Source organism: Barbus barbus (genome assembly GCF_936440315.1).
Source record: "Barbus barbus genome assembly, chromosome: 45".
In the NCBI taxonomy this organism is placed as follows: domain Eukaryota; kingdom Metazoa; phylum Chordata; class Actinopteri; order Cypriniformes; family Cyprinidae; genus Barbus; species Barbus barbus.
This window is the reverse complement of record NC_136723.1, coordinates 16963657-16981121: the sequence shown is the minus strand read 5'-3', so window position 1 is coordinate 16981121 and position 17465 is coordinate 16963657. Positions and strand designations below refer to the sequence as shown.

At 37.0% G+C, this 17465-nt stretch overlaps 1 protein-coding gene across 1 annotated transcript in view; it reads right to left on the bottom strand.

Annotated features, from left to right (window-relative positions):
* The window catches only part of LOC306864498 (ryanodine receptor 1-like), a gene marked incomplete at its 5' end in the record, with an annotated part of 52832 nt that overhangs the window by 8926 nt on the left and 26441 nt on the right, over positions 1-17465 (bottom strand). The window contains 28 exons of the mRNA XM_079408541.1: positions 949-1077; positions 1203-1291; positions 2051-2131; positions 3673-3690; positions 4194-4267; positions 4353-4429; positions 4521-4600; positions 4693-4792; positions 7263-7355; positions 7578-7629; positions 8057-8163; positions 8299-8395; positions 8529-8641; positions 8837-8971; positions 9063-9122; positions 9308-9478; positions 13922-14014; positions 14165-14252; positions 14338-14578; positions 14670-14987; positions 15789-15919; positions 16015-16096; positions 16193-16304; positions 16399-16525; positions 16632-16692; positions 16895-16944; positions 17119-17240; positions 17345-17412. Of these exons, the coding sequence (XP_079264667.1) occupies positions 949-1077; positions 1203-1291; positions 2051-2131; positions 3673-3690; positions 4194-4267; positions 4353-4429; positions 4521-4600; positions 4693-4792; positions 7263-7355; positions 7578-7629; positions 8057-8163; positions 8299-8395; positions 8529-8641; positions 8837-8971; positions 9063-9122; positions 9308-9478; positions 13922-14014; positions 14165-14252; positions 14338-14578; positions 14670-14987; positions 15789-15919; positions 16015-16096; positions 16193-16304; positions 16399-16525; positions 16632-16692; positions 16895-16944; positions 17119-17240; positions 17345-17412 (2969 nt within the window). The remainder of the gene's footprint in view (positions 1-948; positions 1078-1202; positions 1292-2050; positions 2132-3672; positions 3691-4193; positions 4268-4352; positions 4430-4520; positions 4601-4692; positions 4793-7262; positions 7356-7577; positions 7630-8056; positions 8164-8298; positions 8396-8528; positions 8642-8836; positions 8972-9062; positions 9123-9307; positions 9479-13921; positions 14015-14164; positions 14253-14337; positions 14579-14669; positions 14988-15788; positions 15920-16014; positions 16097-16192; positions 16305-16398; positions 16526-16631; positions 16693-16894; positions 16945-17118; positions 17241-17344; positions 17413-17465) is intronic.

Sequence of the window (17465 nt, the reverse complement as noted above, 5' to 3'; positions counted from 1 at the left end):
AAAATAAAGAAAATATATATACATATATAATGTGTGTGAGAGAGAGAGAGAGAGAGAGAGAGAGAGAGAGAGAGAGAGAGAGAGAGAGAGAGAGAGAGTAGGGTAAAACAGGAAAAATTACAAGTGAAGGCTTATAATAAATCCTACTCTTAAAAGCGCTCTTTTATTTCCTTCTTGGACAACAAACCAATCACAGTCTTCAAAAGACTGTGTCATAGCTAGCACCGGGGTAAGCCCCGTCTCCTCACTAAGATAAAAGTTTTTGTCTTTTCCTCGCGAGTTGCTCTCAGATGGGTCCTGAATCACTTTTAAGCTAAGACTCCTAGTTAGAAATTAAGATAAATTAGGAGCTCTCTAAAAGGATTCTTAGAATCTTTAGGAATACGGGCCCAGATCTTTCACCTATAGAAAACATTTGGCGCATCATTAAAAGAAAAATACGTCAAAGATGACCACGAACTCTTCAGCAGCTGGAAACCTTTATCAGGCAAGAACGGGACCAAAGTCCAACACCAAAACTCTGGAAACTCATAACCTCGACGCCCAGACGTCTTCAAACTGTTTGGAAAAGAAGAGGAGATGCTACACCATGGTAAACATGCTACCGTCCCAACTATTTTGAGATCTGTAGCAGGCATCAAATTTGAAATAAGCTCATTTTGAAAAATTGTAAACTGAGAAATTGTAAAATTTCTCAGTTTAAACATTTGTTGTTATCTAAGCTCTATTGTGAATAAAATCTTGGCTCATGTGATTTGAAAGTGTTTTAGTTTTCCTTTTATTCAAATTTAAAAAACATCCCAACATTTCCGGAATTCGGGTTGTACCACTGAACTCTGCAAACATACAAGGGGTTGTGTAAAAGCTACATGTAGAGACCAAAACAAAATTAATGTAATAAAAAAAGGGAATATGAATGTCAAAGATCAAAGAAATATTGTAATGTACCTGGATATACTCAGTAAGGCTGTTGAACACCTGTTTGGCCACAGTCATAGCTTTAGAGAAGTTCCTCTTGCCTGGTTCATCTATGATGTCTTTTCCTGAGTAATACCAGTAGAAATCACTGATAGACTCCTGGAAAGAGAAAATAAACACCCACAATAAGTGTGCAGATATCATAATTTAAAGTAACACTTAATCAGTCAATAGAACATAACTATGTCTAAATTAGTCAGTTTTCAAGGGCAAAATTACATCACCTGTAGTCTAAGCAGGTAATCCACTGTACAGATAATGACATTGATGGTGGTGGTGCTGCCTGTCTGTGTTCTCAGGTAGTTCTGGAAGTCTGAAGTGAGGTAAACTCACAGATGGTTAAACAAAATCTGTACAACAAATACATTCCCTAAACTCTTGAAACTTGGCTTTTCAAATTCTCTCTGTGTTTTACAATAAAAAACAACAGTATACAAGTTTCAAACAATATGATGGTGTTTAAATTCAAGATTCATTTCAAGAAATTTAAGGTATAGTTCACCCAAAAGCTCACCCTAATGCGGTTCCAAACCCGTAAGACCTTTGTTCATCTTCAGAGCACAAATTAAGATGTTTGATGAAATCTGTAAACAAGGTGCAGCGCAGGCGTGTTCTACGTCAGGAGCACCACATGCATGTTTACGTTCAGAGGAAAGCAATGCGCATGCGTCGTGGTTCTCTCCATAATGGTGGAATATGCGATTTGGAAGACGAGAATTGTTGAATAAAGTTATTTTTGTTCTTTGCACACAAAAAGTATTCTCACAGCTTTGTGAAATTGCGGAACCACTGTCACATGGACTGTTTAACTGATGTCTGGGAATATTTCAGTTGCATTGATGTCTATGCAGGGCCAAAGAGCTCACGGATTTCATCAAAAATATTTAAATTTGTGTTCCGAAGATGAACAAAGGTCTTGCGCATTTGGAATGACATGAGGGTGAGTAATTAATGACAGAATTTTATTTTTTGGGTCGACTAACCCTTTAAAACAAACTGCAATAAATCACAGTACATTTTTTCATGTTCACTGCATTTTACTGTACATGAAGATTCAGGAGTCAGGACCCACCATTGTTGTGACCCTCACAGAGGAGCTGCAGAAAGCGGAAGATATCACAAGTGAACTCATCGTCAGCCATGACCTTTTCACCTATGCAAAGGAAGGAAATATGCGGCAACACATCACACATAGGTGAACATGTTGTGACACTGATCACAGGTTTAGTGTAGCGGCAATCTGATTAGAACTGAAAAAAGAAAGTAAGTGGAAGAGAGCGACTGTTTAAAGAGTTTAGAGAAAAACTACCTCAAATCTCTCATGTTATAATGTTAGTGAAAGCTGTAATATTTTCGTCCCTTTCTGTAAGAGATAAGCAGGACATTTTGTTATTTATGTTTCATTCTACTGCCCAGTTCAATATTACGTATACTAACCAAATTGTCCCATCTAAATCCCAGAGAACACCAATGAGCATAGTCTGCTCATTATATTCACTTATGTCAGTACAGTAAAGCCTTGAAAAGCACCAGAAATGGATTACAAACTAATATTTCATAGTAGTACTACTCTTTTTAAAAGCTACAATAATGCACAAAAATTATACAAAATGGCAGAATTGAATGATTTACTTAATTGTGAACTAGGGAGCAGAATGAGACAGCCTTTTGTGTAATCACTAGTTCTTTGACTGAATTATAGCAGCACAAAATGAGACACATTACAAAATTACTTTATCCAAATAACACAGCACATATACATGAACTATACACATACACAATAATGAGCATATATGAACACAGATAAAAGAACACTGATATATAATCACATATACTGTGGCTCAAACACAGAGGGGGATTAATTACAACATGAAGCCCTAAAATAAACAACACTTTAGCATGCAGGACAGACCTACTGCAATCCTAAACCTCAGCTGTGTTTGGGCAGGTAAGGAGGAGGCCAATAAACAATGCTAACAATCATGAAAATCACATTCATTCAAAGCCTTCAGCATGGAATTGTCTGTTTGCAAATAACTTCCAGCGAATTTGTTGCATAGAAAATTCACAATTTTCAAGTCATTGTCTCAGCTGGGGTAAATATAGGAGGGCATATAGGGTAATATTAGGTGCAAAAATGGTGAAGCCAAGACAGAGTTAGATCATATATATGGTTTAATTCAAGTTATATGTAGGACCAAAACACATTCTCAATTTAAGCATTTTAGTGCCATCATGCGAAGGTTAAGACCTTTTTCGATGTAAAAACAAAATTAATGCAAAAACTAACATTACGAATATTTTTTGCCTGTTATACTAAATAACTCAAATGCAGCATATATTTATTAAATAATTTAACTCCTATATTTTTTATAGATTAGACACAATGCAGAGTTCTAGAGTTACAGTAGATCTGTTTCAGCACTCAAGGGGAGAAAGAAAAACACTTCAGTCACATTCTGCATTGTATAACAGATATACTGTACTGCGATCTGCATTTGCAATGTGACTGAAAGTTGTTTTTACAAATCCTTGAGTGATAAGATTCATATATATACTTAAAATGTATATATATAAAATTCCAAAACCCAAAAAGCAAAATTTCAAACAAAAATTATTCCAAAGAGATAAAAGGACAGAGAGGAGTGACAGCAAGAGAGAAATGAAAGATAGAGGGACAGAGGCATTATTTACCCCGCTCTAGCTTCACGTCTGAGGCCCGTGAAAGGAAGGATGAATGAAAAGAGATGGGGGACAAAAGTATAGTTATGGAAAAAGAGGGATGGTGAGTTGACGGTAAACAGACGACATGGAATGAAAAGGGAATTATTCATGGCCAATATCATCTGTTTATTGACATCATATTAGACTAGATTATTAAATTTGGAGATGGTAAGACTGTATGACAATATGGTTACAATTATTTTATTCAATTGATATATTTAACAAATGATGTGCATTTCCATGTTAGAATGACCAAACGTGTATGATTACAGATGGATGACTGAATACTTGGATGCTGTATCTCATTTTAGCCTTAAATATTGGAGCCAAACAACACATTCTACTCGTTTATCGATTCAACAATCTCAATATGCTATAGTTACTCTATACTTGCAAAATGACATTTGATAGGACTTAACTGATCTTCCTTTCGACAATATTGTGGTATTATTCTTGATGAAAAAGGATTCTAGATCATTAATTTTACTTACTTGTTCCCTCCTCTGACACCATACCAAGACCCTCTGCTTTATTCTGCCTCTCAAAAGCATTCAGGTCCAAAACGCTGCAAAAGAGGCACAAACACGGATTTAATGAATCGTTTAACTAATATGAATGTGAGGTGACAACAGCTCCCAGTCAGAATATACCTGCAGGTCTGCATTAGAGCCTGGACACTGAGGAAGAAACCCACATCTTTCTTGTCTTTCAGATAGTCCAGCATTTTCTGCAAGCAAATTACCAGTGCTGTTACATCTCAGCATTAGTTTAGGGTCTAATTCACTGTCATGCCTCCATGCAGATGACTCTTATCTAACCTGTTGGACCTCACTGTTCCCGCCATTCAGAATGGAAATACCCAGTTTTAGGGTGGAAGAGACCATGCAACCAGTCTCACCTGTACAAAAAGAAAATGATTTTAAAATAAATGGAGACCAAAGTGCTCGGTCTTAAAAAAAAAAAAAGACTCGAAAAGAGGTGAACATATACCCTTGCAGGCGCTTATCATCTGTAGGACCATCTCAGCGGCCCCTCTGTTGTGGAGACGTGACTGTTGGTACAGGAGTCTTTGCTTTTCCATCTCTTTCTCCTATAGGGTTAAACATGGCAAAATTGAACTGTCTGAAAGCCTTAACATTTCTCCTTTCTTACAATCTGTTTTCCACTCAATCTCCTTGCTCCTTTAATTGAACTACAGACATCTAACAATAACACTAATATCATCTTTCTTTATAAGCAATAACGTTCATTTTTATATCTTGACCAGTTAATACTTGTCATTTATAATAGTCTTATCTTATGGTGATGGAAAAAATTTCCAGCAGTGAGGATATGAAGTTATTGTCATGGCAACCTAAAACACTGTCTGAGGCTTTCATCAAGTCAACCACAAACACTGCTAACATTTACAACTTTCCTTTTCAGCAGTATCATCAATTCTTTTCAGCGACTTTCTCAAATGTTTGTCTAAATATCTTATACAACACAAAGTGAACATTTATTTTAGTTAAAATGTGATTATAACAGTGTTAAGGCAAGATCGGGTGATTGTAAATGATTTGAGCCCTGCTGATGTGATTATTACTTTTTAGTGCTGTCAAATGATTAATCGCATCCAAAATAAAGGCTTTTGTCTACATAATGTGTGTACTGTGTATATTTATGTATATATAAATACACACGCATGTATACATTTAAGAAAAATATGTAACGTTTATATATTAAATATATTTATATATGACAAATTATATATTCATGTAAATATTTTCCAAATATATGCTGTACGTGTGTGTATTTATATATACACATAATATACACACATATTATGTAAACAAAAACCTTTATTTTGGATGCGATTAATCATTTGACAGCACTATTTTTACATTCTAAAATTCTCTTCTCTTTCAGTTATTTTCATTTAGCATGCTCCCATCATCATCATTAGTTTGGGGACAGTCATTCTAATTTCTCACGTTTGTCTATAAGAGCAAACGTTGCACTACAGTAAACTCTCCTGATGGCTTTGCATCTTACAGAGAAACAAAGAACCATGCAGGTGTTACTCATTTACAGCTCTGTCTCCTGGAAAGTGAACTGTAAACTCAGGGAAATGCCTTTGTAAAATAATCGTAATCCTTAACCCAGCATCATCAAACATCAGCTTATTTGGAAATAAACTGGAATTATAATTATAGTTTAACTTTAGCAAATACAATTCCATAATGTTATCATTAACAGATAAAAGCACGCTTTTTTTATTACAGACATATGTAAACAGTACTGCAAAGGGAAAAATGTAAAAGCAAATACAAATGTTGGTTTACTTACATAAGCTCGCTTTGCCAAAAATTCTACAAATCATAAAGCTTTTACGTTTATAATTACTGCATGCATAATACAGTACACCCCCCCGCTCCCAAACCTCCCATCCCACCCCCCTCCCATGTAAGCCTGACCTAAGTAAGCACCTAAAAGTGTGGAATATATGGTGCATTTCTTCTTCCGGTGTTTATAAATATATGCTCAGCCTGATTGAATGAGTGTGCGCGTGTATGGTGTGCACAATCCACTTCGTTATAGGTGCATCTGTGTGCTTGTTCCTCTGTGTCTGTGTGTGTGTGTATAGACTAGGAGACTGTTCTGGCTTTAACTGTAGTCTGTGTGTCAGTATACTATGTCAGTAATATTGAGAAAACAGTGATGAGCCACTTTCACATGATTACTGTGAATGAGTTAAAGGAAATCAAGGTAAGATTAGAAAGCATACAGAAACAATATGACAAATACATTATCATTAGTTACTGCTCAAAGTAAAACAGCATATATAGTTAAATGCATGTTCATTTGAAACATCAATCTTATAGCTCATAGCAAGAAAATGATTAAAAAACATTCATCAAATGATTAAAAAGAAACGATAAGGATATAGCTTCCTTTGGACATCAAAGCTGCAACAGGTGAATTTTCACCCACTGAGGTCTCAAAATTACCTCATGAAATCAATGTTATACTGTATAATTTCAGTTTTTATATTTTTATCTGTTATACTTTTAAGTATTGTTATATGACTTAAAAACGTCATGGCCAATCAATGAAATTGTCATTTTTGTGACACATTAGACAATTACCACATGCTGCAGCTCAGCTTTAGGTAATCCAAACACTGAATGGTACAACAAAAAGCATAAAAAAATCTCCTTAAGCCTAAGCTACTAAACACATCATCAAAATGCTGCTCTTTTGGTATAAAAATATAAGTTACTGTTTTTGACATTTTATTTAAATGTATTCATTGGATTTTATACAATTAAATTGTGTTTAGTAGGTGGCTCAAAGTTTAATGTCAATTGTATGAAAACAAACATGTTAAAGATGATGCAGTGTAATGTAATGAAACATATTAGATGGAGTCAGATGGAGAGACAGAGAGCACAGCCTGGACAAAGAGACATAAAATGGGATGTGAGTGAATGGATGGATGATACAGTGGTTGGTTTGGAGGTCAATCGGGTCTACCGCTTCTGTGTCTTCCCCGTCCCCAGCCCCCGGACTCCCCCTACCATCTCTATCTGTCGCACCTCAAAGGACATCTCCTCCTCTCCCCCCTCTTCTTTCTCCTCTCCCCCCTCATCCTCTTCACCCATGTGGCAACTCTAAATTTACCAGAGATGGACACAAAGAATGTTACACAGCATGAGATCCTGTGATGGAACCGTCTATGCATTTAAAAACAATTAAAATATCTAAAATCAAATAGAAAATGGCTTAACTGAAATGGAGAAGAGTTACAAGTTACAGTAAAGTAACAATTTAAATATATAAAATAAATTACTAAATTGGTGATGAATGTTAACCATAAGACAGAGAGGTCTCACCTTAGCCATGATATCAGCATATGCCATGTATAAGTAATCTATGTCCAGTTTACTGTGACAGAACAGAAGCAGTAAAAAAAAAAAATAATCGACAAATAAAAGACGTAAAAACATGTCTACATTTTAAATCCTAATTGATCCTAAAGTTGCTTTCTTTGTTACTAATTCTAAAAACCATATCATTTTTAGATTATAAATACATATTTATAAATATAATTTTTTAGATCATAGTACGTGGTGGTCACATTTCTTTGTATAATGACTGTTAAATTGCATAATTGACAGTTGCATTACTGATGGACACTGTACATTATAGAATACTTCTAAACCTATTCATTATATATCTGTGAATTGTTTTTAATTTGTAATGGATGATTACATAACTTCACCAAAAGACCATGTGAACAACGTGAATAGTCACTGGTAATTGCCATGTGATCGTCTTTGATTCACTAATCAAAGGTGTGGAGGGGTCTCACCTCTTCTCGGTGAGGGCTGTGCGACTAAAGTGAAGGATAAGCTGATGAAGAGGGTCTGGCTTTGTCTCCTTTTCCTCTTCCTCCTCCTCCTCTTCCTCCATTGCTTTCTACGTCATTGAGAAAAAGAAATCTGTTACTAAATTCGTCTACAAGGAAAAACAAAACTAACAGGAAATGCATTCCACCCAGTTTCTTTCACACTAAAATGCATCGGTTATTTTTGTTCATGTGGGAGCACATACAGACAGGTCATCAATCATTCTGTCCTCAAAGGAATATCCTTCGGTTTGGATCCAGTTTCGCTTGTACCCATCTAGGAACATGTTACATGCTCTATGACTGAAAGAGAGACAATACACATTTATATAACTTCTCTAATCCTCCATTATCTCTTTAATTAATTCTATGAATCAGACTGACTAGTGCAGAAACATGTACTTATGTTGTATGATTATGACCTGTCCTGTCTCACCTGGGCAGGTTGTAAAGTGGAGTCATCCTAAAACAGGCCACCACCGCTCTGCGTCGTTGCTTTGACAGCAGTTTATGCCAAACCATCTTTTTGGATTTGAAAGGGTGCTCAGTCTGTAAAAAAGAACAACCATCTTAGGGCGTTTTTTTAGATTTCACATATGGAATGGATATTATGTTGTCTAGACTTCAAACAGCTGAAGAAATTTGAGTTGGATACTGAAGTATAGCAGCAGTGTGGGTGAGTGGACATCAAAATGTGCATTATCTGCATTGCATGGAGTTTTAGATCTTGGAATTTAAACTCACCACTTCAATGTGGTAGAGAACTGCAGAGACCTCTTGAACCCGCTTCACAACTTTCTCTGGGGCATCTGCATCTTCTGCCTTTCCTGCCATTTCCTTATATAGTTCCATCTGCCAGCGCATAGACGGGTTATCAACCTGAGGAGAGAGAGAGAGAGAGAGAGAGCTAGCATTCAGATTTCTGCAAAAACACTTTTTAAAAAGACCTTAACTTCAGACACACACTTACCTTGCCCTGGAGGTGCAGGTTATTTTGCAAGAACTCTCTGACCTCCTCATTTGTGTCTTTCTATGGGTCAAAAATACAACAGACATGCTTCAGTTTACCTGTATAGTGACCAACCTAAATTTTTCATCTAAATCCTTATTAAAACATCCTACAGTTTACCTGTATAGTGACCAACCTTAATTTTTCATGTAAAACCTCATTAAAACATCCTAAGACAGACAAGCAAATAGATGGGACCACACTACCAAAGAATAGCGTGTCTTGGCCAGGTTAATGAGCTCCTGGTCTGCAGGAGAGCACATGTTTAGTCCAATGGGAAGCATTTTCTTCAGGGCCGCCACAATGAGGGACGTTTGAACAGAGTATCGATCTCCCCGTCTCTTTTTCTTGGTACGCTCCACATCCGAGCCACCAGCCTGAGATGACAGTAACATTCAAAGCATGACAACAGACACAGACATCATGAAATTACTTTCAAAGAGACCTTAGCATTTTGTGGGAAGATTTTCATGTTGAATGATGTGCTAACAGAGTCTGTTAACCACAAAATGGACGTCCACCTCAAGAGTGTAATATTTCATTGAGCAAAATACAAGGTTCCTGTTCCCTCACCAGGACCTAGACAACTTAACAGACCAATCCATCCTTACTTGAAGGCATTATTTCAGTCATTAGATTTTATTTTTAAGTTAGGACTTCTTTAACGAACAGTCCTTAGAAATGAGTCATTCTGATTAATATGGTCATTAAGAGGGAAGGAAGGGTAAATGTTCAGGGTTGCTTTTTATCAAAATAGACAACAACAGTGGGGCTTAGTGGGGAAAACAAGTTATAGTAGGTCTGAAGCTGAAATCTCAATACTACCTTAACAGAGGTGACAGCATCAAAAGGGGCAAAAATCATTCAACAGCAACATCTTAGCTCAGACACATAATAGAAGCAGGAACTTCAGGTGGGCTGGTGCTATAACGTGTCAGTGCAGTTTAATACACTCCATGCACTGAAAAGGTCTGCAAGTACGTGCAAAGTCATAACATGATCAGCCTCAGTGGGTGGAAGAGGAACTGCAATCCCACACTCAGTAACAATAACAAACACATTCAGTGGAGTTAATAATAAAACTAAGGGGAAACGATTGCTTTTGACTCATTTTAGGTTGCAGACCTTGAAGAAACCCAACCCATAGAGACAAAGGAAATCATTTCAGTAATCTTGACGACACGTCCTTGTTTGCACCAGTTTTGCCCCTCCACACCAACACTCTCCCAGTTTTTGGAAACATGAGCAAAATGTATGTATTTTATGTAACTGATTTGAATGCAATAATTAGGTAAGAATGGTTTTAGACAAAAATGGTTCTGCGTATGCTTCACTAATGAGACCCATTGTGTGTGAGAGAGTATCCACTGTAGTTGTTTGAATCTGAATTCGAGTATTAATCTTACTCGTAAAGCCTGACATATGAAATAACGGTCTGATTTAAAAAATTTTTTTTTTTTTAAATAGAACAGTTTACGGAACCTTTAGACAAAATATAAAAAAAAAAAAATGTGTTGAGTATAATTTATTTGTCACTCTGTTTTGCCCTTTGTATCAAACACATTGCTTGATTCAGCAGTCAGATAATGCCTCCCAAAGACAACAGAGTCGAGGAATCATTTCTTAGCTTTACTGTTGAACATGGAATAACGTAAAATGAATGTGCTTTCAGATCATCTTAAATTGAGGAACCATAACAGCCACAACCTATGGCAAGCCGTTTTGACTTTTATTCCTTCACAGGATATGAATTCTTGATATCAACAATTCAATTTTAGTTAAAATGCTAATTCTTGATATCAAATTCATATCCTGAGAATGAATAAAAGTCAAAACGGCTTGCCATACACAACCACATCACATGCTTTTCCCTGTTACTGCTGAAACCCTGACTCACATTTGTGATGTCATCATATAAGGACCCAACAACATTATATGCAGTACTTAACCTTGAACAGAAGGTTAAGTACTGCATAACTTAACTAAACGCAGAACGTTTGTACAGAATAGCACACAGGCTTTTATGGTTCTTACAGTATGATACAGCATACAGAGCTCAAACTAAAAGAGGAAAAAACACCTCTCTTTTATTCAGAGTAAAAAATTAGATGGTCTTTATACATGTATGGAATGGCATTTATATGGGCAAAAAGTCTTAGTAAGATTATATTTAAATGCTTAGGTTTATAATGTAAAATGTGTTATAATTGTTTTAAAAAATCCAATCCAATGATGCCTGAGAGATAGTATGCCTGATGTATAGTATTTAATATTTAAATTTTAACATGATTTAACATGATTATGTTTACTTTATGAAAAAACTAGTAGTTTTCACAGCAAAAAGCCACAATCCACGATCTGAAGGTGATCATTTATAGAATTACAATAAAAGGCCTTTTACTTGCTAAAAAATATCCACCTTATTTTTCAACGCTAAAGTATGCAGTTTTCTGTGAAAGTGCAAGACTTATGGTTCATTAGCCACTGTAGGGAAATAACGAGAATAGCAAAGCACAGTAAACAGTAAAACTGTTTACACTACAAACCAGTGTGTTCATAATTAAGACAACAGATTAAAATAATATGGTAAGAAACACCAGTTTGCAATATCAAGCAGCAAAATTAGCTGTTTTGTCCAGCTAAAAATAGCTGGACGCGGATGAGACAAGAAGCTACACCCATAAAATATACAAATGGCCACACCCACTCTAATGGGAAAAATAAAGTGGATAATACAGTAGACTTTAGGATTAAGACCACTCAAAATAAACATGACCTTTGCGTGGGTTTTATAACTTGGACTAACAACTCTATGTCTGGGTCTAAAGGGCTCTGGTATTGGTCTGGATTTTGGTCTTGTCTTATATTCACTTCAACCATGGTCTAAATATCCATCTATTCTGTCGTTTCAACTGTAGATCACTATGTTAATGCACCTGAACAATTAAAGCCAAGTTTTAGAGGTTACATTAGTTCTAAAGTATGCAAACGTGATCCCTTTTTCCACAATCCCACCTCAATCATTTTCTTTTGATTGCATCAGGGGTCATGGGTTAAAGGGGGTGGATGGGGAGACAAAAATGGAACAATATGGAGATGTGAGCCATTGGATACAAGTACGGCAACAATTCCAATTAAGGGAGGATTAAGTAGGCACACATTAAAGGATGGACTCTAAATGCCCCCCTTTGTTAAGGAGGGTGTATGACGAAATATACATTAATTGAGGTCAAATTCCTTCACATGAATCCAGTTTAGGAAATGAACTGAAATAGTTTGAATCGTTTGATGTGTGCATTTCTGCAACTGAGTCTCGGTTGACTTCCTGAACCGATTAAATATTGACCCCAACCTGCAGCTGTTATACAAAAAGAAAAGGAAGCTAAGAGATGTATGAAGATCCCCATCCGAACTACAGTCCAACAGATGCAAACTGCTGTACAGGGTGATGGCACAGGCCTCCAGGGGCTTGGACCCTCTGCGACAGACATGGAATCAAGTGCCATGAGCCTCTACAAAGAGTTCTTTCATCAAACGCCTCCATTCAGACTTCCCCCCCCCCCCCCCCTCCCCTCACACACTGGCAGGACGACGGGCACCCTATGGCCCTTGTGTCCATGGGGATGGGATGTTTTGTGAAACTGAGAGGGCTTATCTCATATGCATCATGGTAGCCATTTTTCCCATAATTCTTTTATTATATTCTCTTAAATTCACATGTTCAATTCTGTATCTCTTAGAAATCCGATCCATTAAGAGAACTACCATTGGGGGGGGGGGGGGGGGGGGGGGGGGGGGCAACGACCATTATGCTATATAGCATGATGTCGATCCACAATGAAAGAGGGCATGAGACACTAGTCTTGTCAAACAGTTGAGAAGTCACTGTTATGCGTGTGTAGAGTGCCAGTGTGTTGGGGGGGGGGGGGGGGGGGGGGTTTGATGAAATGCCTCCCAGATGTGAGGTGCCATGCGGTAGCACAGCAGTCGTGCATTCAGAGAAGCTAACCTCAGAGTCCCCGGTCTAGAAACCCACCAGCATCCAGATGAGAAAAAGAGGACAGGGCACAGTCAGAGAGAGAACACCATTAACACGGTCATCTAAATCCTGTAAAACGCATCCGAAAAGCACTTGCCTTTGTGACAGTAAGACTAAACGCAACATCTTCAGAAAACGCATGAAAGCACAGCATACTTTACCTTTGATGTGGATCTTGATGCCAAACCAACCATTCACTGTTGGTTTATTAACCATTTTAAAAATCACAGCATTTACATTCACAGCAGTTAACCAGTGTTTTTATTGTTAACTAAAATTATTAAAAATTGTTTTTGGTAATTGACAGATGACATTAAATAAAATATAAATATTGGTTGAAACACTTAAACTTAAAAAAACTTGAACTAAATTTGAGAAATGCTGCCTTGGCAAACTAAATGAAATAAGTTTAAATTGAGTAATAAAGTAATTTAAATTTAAATAAGTAATAATAAATGAAATAAAAAGTAAGCTAAATAGATATATATATTTAGCTTCATTCATTTTTATTCGTTTAAAAAACAAATAAAATGAACTAAAATTAAAACAAAAAATATAGAAAAAGCTAAATTATAAATAATATAATAATATAGAAATCATTCTTATTACAACAAAACAATTATGTAAATGTAAAATTGTCAAAATACAGTATAAACTAATACGGATATGTGAATTCACTCAAAAAAATACTCTGACCACATGATAATCAAATATTGAAGTAAATCGTTAGTCAAATATGAAAGTCTATGTCCCATTGATTGCACATCTCAAAGGGCCTCACCTTGCTCATCTTGCTCTTACTGTCAGCAGTGAGAAAGGACATATTGTTAATTTCATTCATCACCACAAAGTTTTGCTCCTCTCGCTTGAAATTCTGCAGAGAGAATGAGAAGATCAGTGAGGTACACAGAATTGTAGGTTGTTGTGCTCAAATGTCATATGTTGTGGCTTCTGGCTTCAATTAAAGTATTTATCATGACTGCTGATACTGTGAGTTGCGATGAGCCAGATATATGTCTCTTACATGAGATTTGGACCAGAAGATGAAGACCTCTCCCACCATGCGGAACAGTTCCTCAGCATCTGGGTCCCGGAATGTCAGCCATCTTGCTCTAAAAAAACATGCGAAATTTAAAATGTCAAGAGAGCTAAAAAATTAATCAAGTAAAAAAAAACTACACAGGAAACACAAAATACCTGTTGTTATCCACATAGCGGATAAGAAGAGGGTACAGCGCATACAGGTCTCTACAGAGAACTGCAAATTCATCTCTTATAGTTCCTTCCTCCTCGTCCCCCTCAGACTTCCCCTCCATACGCAGGTGCTCCTCCTCAGCCACTACTTTAGCTGTACGCTTCTTCAGCTTCTCCATGGTGGGAATGAAATGGGATTTGAGCATCTCTGGTTTGGCTCGGCTCACAATAGGCTGGGAGAACACTGGATCGAGACAAGGATGTTACTGTATGCCGAAGATCAGGTACTGAACCTAAAATGCAAGCATGGACTTGAGAACAACAACTTCTCGTACCCGCAAGCCTCTTCATCCAGGAAGCTTCATCAATTCCCAAGTTGTTGATCACAATTTTCATGATACTTCCCAGGAGCTGGTTAAGCTGATCGGAGGTGACGTCTGTACACAGCTTACCCTCCAAATCGGAAAAGATCTCCACTCCTCTTTCCCACCAGCGGGGCAGATAGTTACATAGCATGGGAAGGGTGACCTCGATCACATGAGGCATTTCAGTGTAGCGAGCACCGGATTCAGCCAGGTCCCCAATCTCTTTCAATAATATGTCTAGCTCAGGAATGTCACACAGCTCATGGACGTGGTTCGGAAGGCCCAGGACTGTAGATTTAAAGGAAGAAAAAAAGTCAGAAACAAATACAGAAATGGATATTACCATTCAAAAGTTTGGTGTCATAAGATTTTTAATGTTTTCGAGCAGTCTCTCATCTTCATCAAGGCTGCATTTAATTTCTTTATAAATACAGTAAAAACACTAATATTGTGAATTAATATTGTAAACGCTAAATTTTCAGCAGCCAATTACTCCAGTCACATGATTCTTTAGAAATCATCTGATATCTTCATCTGATATGCTGAAGGTGCTCAAGAAACCGTATTGAAAACAGTTGTGCTGCCTAATATTTTTGTGGAAACCAGGGCTACACGATAAATCGCATGCAAATGTCATGCGCATCACGTCAGTAAAGCCGGTTCTGTGATTAGTAGCAAATCTCCATCACGTGCATTCAGATGGAGCGGCATTTAATACACAGATCCGTTGTTCACTGACAAGCTACGCAATATCGCGTTTAATAGGCGATTAATTTGCGATTATGAACGCAATATTGCGTAGCTTGTTGGTGAACTACGGCTCTGTTTATTAAATGTCGCTCCATCTGAATGCACGTGATGGACATTTACTACTAATCACAGAACCTGCTTTAATGACTAAATGCGCATGATAATTGCATGCGATTTATCGTGCAGCCCTAGTGGAAACTGTGAATTTTTGTTTTTCTTTCTTTTTTCAGAATGATGAATAGAGTTCAAAAGAATAGCATTTATTTAAAATAGAAATATTTTTTTTCAATATTATAAATGTATTTAATCAGCTAATGTAGCTGCCAAGAGAGGACTTACTAGCTCTTTCCCTGGGTGTCTTGGTAGTGTAAACTGAAAATGCATTGTATTCATTAAGATGGGGCTCCAGGTAGGCCACAGGCATGGCTGCAGCGAGATGAGCAAGACATTCTCCAAGGGCCGGTCTATGTCTAATGTAAATATAGAGGAGAACTACAATATAAAATCCTCAACCAGTCACATCACATACAGACTTATACACACACACGAATACACTCTAACAAACCTCTCTGCATGAGGTGTTTTTACAGTTCCAGAAGAGTAGATACTACACATGATTCGGTAACAGGACATCTGCAAATCGTCCACTAACAGAAGCAAAAGAGACACCGGTTAATTTAACTACATTTTTATAAAAAAACATTCTGTATTTATGGCATATTTAGTTTTTCAAAAGTCCTTACGGATAACATCATCTCCAAATTGGTGTTGAGCGATGTGGTCAAACAGTGAAGTGAGGACAGGGAGCAGAGCTGTTGTGGTGTAGTTAATATTCTGGGATACACCTTTAACCGGCTGAAAAATAAAAAAAACTAAAATACTCGGCCCATGTAAAAACAATGCAGCAAATGAACCTTGTCATATACAGTAAGCATTACTCAAGCTGTACCTGATTGCCTTTGGACACTTTGCCGAGTTTGAGGTTCTCCACCATCTTTTCAATGTCATCAGCTGCACTCTCAAAGAACAAACGCAGTCCTGCTTTTACGATCTCAGGTCCAGATTTCATCACAGTTCTGTTAACATCAGATTAAAAAAAAAGAAAAGAAAAAAAGAGATGCACCATTTAACTACTTCACAAACTTTCTCCATTCTGGCTGGAAATTCATTTCAGTGACTTACCTGGCATCAAGTGACCGTGCAAGGATATGAAGGCAGTTGACAATAGCAGGTGCATCCGTACCTATGCATCACAAATAGATGGTATTACAACAAGGACAGAAATTCAGCTTTTTTTTTTAGACCCATAAGTAAAGCAAATTAGATTCTCTACTTATTTAGTTGATGGAGAGCAACACACAAAAAGAAAGCAAAGCAGTAAGAAATAAAAGCAGTAAGAAAACAGAAAGGAAAAGTGATGGAAGACAGCAGAGTAGATATCTTACCAAAGAGAAACACTCTGTGTCGCACCAGGGCAGACATCTTACAGAAGATGCTGATACCAAATAAAAGGAAACCAAAAGGAACATGAAGAATGAATGAGAGAAAAAAGGAAAATAAGGCAGCGAGAAGAACAGGGTGAAATAAAAGTAACAAAACATGAAGTAATAAGATTTGGCCTTGTATTTGCAATAAACATCTGGTGAAGTGTCTGTAAGTGTGTTGTTACCTTGCAATCATCTCTTTTTCCTTGTTGGAGGCATGTCCGCCACTGCCCAGGATTTTGGCAGGTGTTGAAAGGAAGTAGAGGCAGTGATTTTTAAAATATTGATTTATTAAAGGCAAAAGAATCTGAGGATGACATAAAAATAAAAAAATCACACATTATTCTCAGTCCTATGCTAATGTTCAAATGCTGAAAGACATTTTGGGCATATAGACCACGAGAGCCTGACCTTGGCGAAGAACTTTATCTCTTGTTCGTGAGGTGACTTTTCCACACGGCCGCTGCTTACAACGGCCTCTGTAAACACAAATGTTACAGGAAATTTTGTTTATTTAAATTATTCCATAAAT